Source organism: Otolemur garnettii, unplaced genomic scaffold (genome assembly GCF_000181295.1).
Source record: "Otolemur garnettii isolate 467f Iridium unplaced genomic scaffold, OtoGar3 scaffold00013, whole genome shotgun sequence".
NCBI lineage: Eukaryota > Metazoa > Chordata > Mammalia > Primates > Galagidae > Otolemur > Otolemur garnettii.
Genome location: NW_003852408.1, coordinates 515162 through 523620, shown reverse-complemented (window position 1 = coordinate 523620; position 8459 = coordinate 515162). Strand labels below are relative to the sequence as shown.

Sequence of the window (8459 nt, the reverse complement as noted above, 5' to 3'; positions counted from 1 at the left end):
GCCGTAGCATCACAGCTCACAGCAACCTCAAACTCTTGGCCTTAAGTGATTCTCTTGCCTCAGCCTCCCAAGTAGCTGGGACTATAGGTGCCTGCCACAACACCTGGCTGTTTTTTTGTTGTCATTGTTTTAGCTGGCCTGCAGCCAGGTTCAAACCCTCCAGCCTCAGTGTATGTGGCCGGTGCCCTACCTGCTGAGATCCAGGCACTGCCTGAAGTTTAGACTCTTAATATCCAGTTTCTGCCTGACAGATGTACTTGAGAGTCCATAACTGAACTCTTTAGGCCTCTCCCCAAACCTGTTCCTCACATAGCTTGCCCATCTCAGTAAGTGACACCTCCCTGGGACCATTGATGCTTAGGCCAAAGGCCTTGAGTCATCCTTGGCTCCTGTCTGTGCTCCCCAGAGTTAATGCAAAGGCAAGTTCTGCAGGTGTTCTCCTCAGAGTGGGTCTAGAATCTGACCCCGTCTCGCCTTTTCCCTTCTCCCACCTGGGGCTAGGCTCTACCATCTGATGTTTACCGTACGTCTGTACTGCTTGGTAGCCTGCCCACTGGCCCTCATTTCTGCCCTTGCCTCCCTACAGTCTGCTTTTCACCCAGCAACCAGAGTAATCATTTAACCCCTAAGTCATTCTGCTGCTCAGAACTCTCCAGCAGGTTCTGTTCACACCTAGCAAACACTGTAGCTCAGAGGGGCCCACAAGGCTATGTGATCTCCCCACCTTCTTCTTGATCACACTGGCTCTGTCCCCTGCACCTGGACTGCAATCACCTTCTCTCCAATACACCAGCCATGTACCTCCAGGGTCCCTGCACCCTCCTACCTGCTCCCCCTTCTGCTCCAGCGGCCCTTTCCCAAAGGGTCCATATGACCCTCATTTCTTCCCAGTTGCCAGTCATATGTCCCCTCGCAGACCTTCTCGGTTACCCTAGAAAAACCAGGGCCCCGTCTCTGTTCCTGCACCTGCTTGCGTTTTCACCACATATGACTCCTAACTTCACATATTTCCTGGTTTATTGTCCATCTGGTCTTGGCTGATGTCTGGTGTGAGAGCAGACCTGTGCATTCACTGCCTTCTGTCAGCACTGAGAACAGTGCCGGGTACTTACAGGCAGATAGATAGTGGCCGAGTGAGTGAGCCTTCTTCGCTTCTGTCTGCATCACCTGCACCCCATTTGGGAACCTTCCATCCTTTGTTCTGGACATGACTGGTGGTGGTAGCTACTGTGCTTTACCATGTATCTTAATGTCTTCTACTTCCCACGTGTAGTGGCTCAGAACAACTACTAGAAACACCAAAATGGTTTATTGGCTATGTGAACACAGATGGGTTTGAAATTCTCAAGTTACTGTTCTATTGCCATTGGAGAGGTTTGGAGCCTGAGTTCTCCCCTCCCCACTCCAACCCCCCCCCTTTTTTTCCCCATGTTTTATCTGTTTGGTTTGGGAATTTAGTCCTGGACATGATGGCACATGGAATGATAGTCAGCTACAAGAAATGGCCCAGCTGAGGATTAAACACCAAGAAGAACTGACTGAATTACACAAGAAACGTGGAGAGGTAAACCAGCCGTTCTCATCTGTCCTCTGTTCCTTGTGAGGGCCCCATGGGGAGAGATGGGAGTATAGTTCACTTACCCCTAGAATTGGCAGCAGTCTTACTTGGCCAAATGTGTCACAAGAATGAAAGGGTAGGGAAAAGTGAAAATGCCACTCTGTTTTTGAGTGTGAGCCCTGAAATTTCAGAAACCTTCACTAGGAAGAAGCAAGTCCTAGGCTGTGCTGACCCTGGGTGGTGGTCTGGCAAAGCTCCAGATGGGAAAATACTGTTGCTCATCAGTTCAGCTGGGGTGATAGTTTCTTCAGCAGAAGTAAGTCTTTGAAAAGGCAGCAGGTTAGGGGGTAGGCACTTGTCCTCAGTGAGCCCCAGGTGGTCACACAGAACACTTGCCTTTTGTCCAAGCCATGCTTCACCAGGGAGCAGCAGGGATATTTCCCATATGTGTTCTCAGAGGCCCTTCTACTCCCTGGCACCCAGCTTGTTTATGCCTATAATCCTAGCTCTCTGGCAGGCTGAGGCAGGTGGATTGCCTGAGCTTAGGAATTTGAGACTAGCCTGAGCAACAAACAAGACCTCTTCTCTAAAAAAAATAGCCGGGCGTTGTAGCGGACACCTGTAGTCCCAGCTACTTGGGAGGCTGAGGCAAGAGAATTGCTTGAGCTCAAGCACTTGGGAGACTGAGGCAAGAGAATTGCTTGAGCTCAAGAGTTTGATGCTATGAGCTGTAATCCCACAGCCTTCTACCCAGGGTGACAAAGTAAGACTCTGTCTCCAAAAAAAAAAAGGAATTAGTCACCCAGTATGTAGTTTCCAAGTAAGGGCCTAAAATCTCTTTGTTCTTCTTTATTTTCCAGTTAGCTCAGTTGGTGATTGACCTGAAAAACCAAATGCAGCAGAAAGACAGGGAGATGCAGATGAATGAAGCAAAGTGAGTAGAGGCTACGCATCCTTGGGGCCTGGTCATTGGGTCACATGTCCTATTTTGCTGTACCCTTATGAGTGGGGTCAGTAGTGGACAGTGGCCACAGTGCATTCAACAAGTTTTGTTTCAATGCATGCACACTCTGGGATGCTTTTCTACTAGGTCTAAGAAGGCGGCAAGGACCACTCTCCTCAGGGCCTGGGTCTTCCAGCATCTGCCTAGGAAAGTAACCTTGCCCCTTACAGGTGTTCCAGAGGCACCCCTGGTTCTCCTATGGCTGCTGTGTGTGGTGGCTGGAGTCATCCTCTCATGGGGTTAGGGCCAGGAGAGCTGAGTATGTGGCCCTTGGGAGCAGGAGAATGAGTTTGTGAGCAAAACTGTTGTTGGCAGACCTGGCACATGAGATAAATGGGATCTCCAGCCTTGAGGCTGGAGAGGCTCTTGAATTTCCTTGGTATGTGGGGAGGGATCTAGAGGGTTAGAAAGGTGGAATGCTTGTCAGGGATGGTCAGAGCTGGGGAAGAAACACATAGGCTCCTGATAAGGCCCTTGTACCTTTCTATCTAAGCATCCAAAATGCCCTCTTCCTTTAAATTCCAAATGATGCTTTTACTAGTCATTTGTAGGATGAATTTCCCCTTTAGGACTTTTCTCTGAACTATCGGGCTGGGCCTGGCTAAGAGATACAGTGAACATGAAGTGTTGGTTTCACATGGGGCCTGGTGTGATGACCCCTGAGTTGGAGCATTCAGCCAGGTGGCTCTGGTGGCGGGACTCTGGCAAGTACTATTCTTCCTTTAATGTCATGCTTTCAGAATTGCAGAATGTTTGCAGACTATTTCCGACCTGGAGACAGAGTGCCTGGAACTGCGCAGTAAGCTTCAGGACCTTGAAAGAGCCAACCAGACCCTGAAGGATGAGTATGATGCCCTGCAGATCACTTTCACTGCCTTGGAGGAGAAACTGAGGAAAACAACTGAAGAGAACCAGGAGCTGGTCACCAGGTGGATGGCCGAGAAAGCCCAGGAAGCCAATCGTCTGAACGCAGAGAACGAAAAGGACTCCAGGTGGGGCATCAGTCTAGTTAGTGGTTGGTTTCCATTTTCAGTAAAGTAGATCCCAGTTCTTTGAAAAGAAAGAAACAGTTCTAGTAGTTCTAACTTCAGGGTGAGAGGGCAAGAAAAATATAAACCACTAACAAAATTAGAAATATTGGTAGTGGATATAAAAGAAGTTTGCATTTATAAGGATGCTTTGTAGATAAAAGAATAGCTCCCAGAAGGGCATGGGCCCATACTCTTGCCAGGGAATTTGTTCATTATTTTGAGAGGAAAAGCAAATTCCTGACAATATAAATTAAGCCAGAATTAGAGAAAGACTAGAATCTTTGCCACCAAATTTAGGAAGCTATTCAGACCCATGTACTCAAATAAATACATCACTTTAGGTAAGATAATACATGATCATTTTAGTACATCCCAAAGGACCATTCTGGTTAATTCTGATAGAAAATCTTAAATTATTACAAGAACTTTAAATAAAATACCTATCTCTGGCTGATCAAAGTGGCTCATGCCTTCTAGCACTCTGGGAGGACAAGACAGGTGGATTGCTTGAGCTCAGGAGTTCTAGACTAGCCTGAGCAAGAATGAGAAGACCTTGTCTCTACTAAAAATAGAAAACTAGCCAGGTGGTGTGGTGGGTGCCTGTAGTCTCAGCTACTTAGGATGCTGAGGCAAAAGGAACTCTTGAGCCCAAGAGTTTGAGGTTGCTGTGAACTATGGTATACCACAACACTTTATCCAGGGTGACAGAGTGAGACTCTGTCTCAAAAAATGAATGAGTGAATGGCACCTGTCTCTGATCAACAGGCACTAGTGTTCTTAACAGGAAGCCTTCTATCCTGGACATCAGGAACCTCTGTCTCTGTCCCAGAAAATGTCCATGTTAAAAGCTTTTCCAGAGAGTCCAATAGATCTGTGGTCAGGGTGGGCTGGTCCAGCATTTCACATACACTGCCCTTAAAAACAACCAGTAAGAAAAGGAGGAAAGGTGCATTCTGTCAGTGTTCTCAGAGGTCTCTGTCTGAATGTCCTGACCAAACAACTGAGGTATGGGACTGGATCTCAAGTGCAGCATTGAAAAGAAGAGGGTGATTGTCCTCCTAGAAACTCTAAGAAGATCAACTGAAAACTTAACAAAAGTTCTACAAAGATTAGAACATATTTTTTTTAATCCCCACATCACTAGTTTTGAATTTGGAGAGAATATTGCAGTTGATTGAAAGCAGTGAATAAGTGACAGTAGGAAAGAGTCAGAGTCTTGATGAGCACTGGCTCCCGCCCCCAGGTAATCAGAGACTCCGAATCTGCACAACCCAACCCCAACAGTAGGAGGGTAGCGTGTGAGATGTGAGTGCTTATTCTACAGGAGTCTTGGAGGCCTTTCTAAACATAAAAGTAATGAGAATAAAGAGAGGATTCTGTAAATTGTTTAGATTTCCTGACATCAAAGAACATTGCAACTAAACTAGGAAATGCACTTTTAAGATAAATATCCTTAATACAGAGTCAGCAAAGAAAAGACTGGACAAGAAGCCTAGGGAGCTCAAAAGGCAGAGATTGATATGGTCAGAGTGTGGCCGACAGGGTGTCTGGAGTGGATGCACAGACTCCCCGGCCTGTGGCTGATGGGAAGCACATTTGAACTGCCTCCTCACAAGACAGAAAGTGTTCCTGCTTGTTCACCTTTATCCTAAGGAAGTGTGGGGACTTGTTGATAAATATTTTGTGTATTTATAGTAGTGAAAAAACTGGTAGTACATTCCTTGTGGAATAATTGATTTGTGATGTATTCCTATTGGAATTTATAAAAACATTTAAAATTATATGTGTGTGTATATACATATATACTTTTTTTTTTTTAAAGACAGTCTCACTATGTCAGCCCTGGTAGAGTGCCATGGTGTCAAAGCTCACAGCAACCTCAAAAGTCTTGGACCTAAGTGATTCTCTTGCCTCAGCCTCCCAAGCAGCTGGGACTATAGGTGCCTGCCACAACGCCCAGCTATTTTTTTGGTTGTAGTGTCATTGTTGTTTGGTAGGCCCAGGCTGGGATTGAACCTGTCAGCTCTGGTATACATGGCTCGCACCCTAGCAGCGGAGCTACAGACGCTCAGCCTTTTTTTGAGACAGTCTCACTTTGTCACCCTGGGTAGAGTGCCGTGGAATCATAGCTAAAAGCAACCTCAAACTCTTGGGCTCAAGTGCTTCTCTTGTCTTAGCCTCCCAAGTAGCTGGGACTACAGGCACCCAACACAACACCTGGCTATTTTTTTAGGGACCAGGTCCTGCTCTTGCTCAGGCTGGTCTTGAACTCCTGAGCTCAAGCAATCTACCCACCTCAGCCTTCCAGAGTGCTAGGATTATAGGCATAAGCCACTGTGCCTGGCCTAAAATTATGTATTTTAAAACAGAAAAAAATGCCTAAAAATAATATAACAGAAAATAGAAATATAAAATATTCATAAAACATGATTGCCATTTTGTATGCATTTTTTTTAAATGACTAGAAGGAATTATATGTACTATTAATGGTGTTTATTTTAGGGTGTTGAGATTGTGGTTTTTGTCTTCATGTTTTATTCTTTCCTCTGTTTTCTAATTTTTAAAGTTTGTATTAAGAAAAGATGAGCTAGGCAGGTGCAGTGGCTCATGCCTGTAATCCTAGCATTCTGGGAGTCCTAGGCAGGTGGATTGCCTGAGCTCAGGAGTTCCAGCCTGAGCCGGAGCAAGACCTTATCTCTAAAAATAGCTGGGCGTTGTGGCGGGTGCCTGTAGTCCCAGCTACTTGAGAGGGTGAGGCAAGAGACTCACTTGAGTCCAAGAGTTTGAGGTTGCTGTGAGCTATGATGCCACTGTACTCTACCAAGGGCAACAAAGTGAGACTTTGTCTCAAAAAAGAAAAAAAAAGTTGAGCTGTGCTTTCTGCATGCCATGGAGTTCTTTGGCAGTGTGAGGGGACCTGGGGTTAGCTGGCTGCCTCTTGGCCATGTGTTCACAGTAGTAGGAAGGAGAAGCTGGAGAGGTGGGTGGTGGAACCAGGGAAGAGCCTCTGGGTGACACGACAGGCAGGGAGGGTAATGCAAATTTTCTCATGAAATGGTATGGGGCACACATCAGATAGCTGCCTTTGAAATGTTTTTCTGGGAATAAGCACTTGGCAGTGTCCTCGTGGGATTTGGACATGAGACCTGGGGAGTCTTTTCATTATTCTGCTCAGGTACTTCCTCCCCTTCATGTACTGATATGGTCTTCAAAAGAAAGATAGTTCTCCTGGAAGGTTGTCATTATCACCCACTTCCTGGCAGTCCTCTAGCTTACATGTTTCTTCATACTTCTAGCAGCATCTGTTTCCCTCGGTCATGATGGTAGCATGTTTTGAAGCTTGGTCTCCTGCCTCCCTCGCCAGGCTGAGGTGTGTCCCCACAGTGAGGCACAGCGGCTGCCTGAGTTGCTGTCAGGGAGTAGTTGCACTTTCCACTACGCTGATAGGACCTGGCTATAGGCAGGCGCTCCCTTTTCCCTGTGACCCTAGGTCAGGTTCTTTACCTTGCAGAACTGGGACCTGAAGTTAGAGAAAGGCGTAGATTGCATACAGTCTACTGGCAGGTGACTTTTCCGTAGTGACACACCCCACACTGAGATTTTGGTTTTCTCTCATAGCTCAGAGACAGTCTCTTCTACCTAAGAAAAGGTGGGCAAATTGCATTTTTCATAATTTGTCCGGTAAAACTTATTTTTCACTTTCTAGATAGAAAATCAGGTATGTAATGGACTTGTTCAAGTTGCCCTCTCATCCCTTCCCTGGAATCTGATAAGCCAACCAGAGGACTTTTCCTCAGTTTGAGCATTACCAGTGTTGTGGAAGCTTAAAAGAAATTCCAGCAGAATTCTTGATAGGAATCACTAGCAGTACCAGAGTTCTAAATTGGAGGTCCTCCACATACAGGGTGTAGCCTTAGTTAGAGGTGAAATTGGCAAGAAAGAAAGAATGAGACCAAGGTTAAAAATCAGGGAGTTCTTAAATTTAGTACTTAAGAAGAGGAGAAAAATGATTCTAAGAAGAGTGGATGAGACTTGACCACATTAAAATTTTCTCGAGACTTCTATGTCTAGCTTTAATAAATTGAAGTTATATAACTTTGATAGTTTAAGAGTCTCAATGTACCTCAGTTTCCTCATCTGTAAAATGGGAATACTAGTATGTAGGAGGTTGTTAAAAAGATTAAATGAGCTAAAAAAATCTATTAAAACTATAACTGGTACCAGGTACAAGGAAGTTCTTGATGAATCCTCACTGTTACAATTCTTGCTGTGAGTATGTTAGTACAAGTTGAGCAAGCAGAGTCTGAAAATCTGAAATGTTCTAAAATCTTAAACTTTTTGAACATTTTGACAAGATGCTCAAGTGTTCCAATGCTCAGTGGAACATTTTAGATTCTCAGATTTGGTTTACTCAACTAGTAAAAATAATGTGGATATTTCATAATCTGAAACACTTCTGGTCCCAGGCGGAAGGGAACCTGTTTACATGTGTATGACTGTTTTGCTATGGAAAACTAAGTCACAGCCATGACTTACCCCAGTAAACCTACCCTAGTAGGCCCTGGGTCCCAGCCAGCAGCTCTCCCTTGTTAATTCACTGCTTTCTCTAAGCACAGGGTCTCTCCTATAGGCTCTACTCAGAAACCCTTCATGATGGGGAGCCTTACTTTTTTCTTTTCTTTTCTTTTCTTTCTTTTTTTTTTTTTAGAGTCTCATTGTGTTGCCCTCAGTAGAGTGCCATGGTGTCACAGCTCACAGCAACCTCAAACTCTTGAGCTTAAGCGATTCTCTTGCCTCAGCTTCCCAAGGAGCTGGGACTACAGGTGCCTGGCTATTTTTGGTTGTAGTTGTCGTTTGGCAGGCCCAG

At 45.3% G+C, this 8459-nt stretch overlaps 1 protein-coding gene across 2 annotated transcripts in view; it reads left to right on the top strand.

Moving 5' to 3' along the window:
* The window catches only part of ATG16L1 (autophagy related 16 like 1), a 41320-nt gene that overhangs the window by 8088 nt on the left and 24773 nt on the right, over positions 1-8459 (top strand). For both annotated transcript variants that reach the window (XM_003784850.3, XM_003784849.1), the window contains exons 3-5: positions 1459-1564; positions 2419-2492; positions 3302-3553. In XM_003784850.3, the coding sequence (XP_003784898.1) occupies positions 1459-1564; positions 2419-2492; positions 3302-3553 (432 nt within the window). The remainder of the gene's footprint in view (positions 1-1458; positions 1565-2418; positions 2493-3301; positions 3554-8459) is intronic.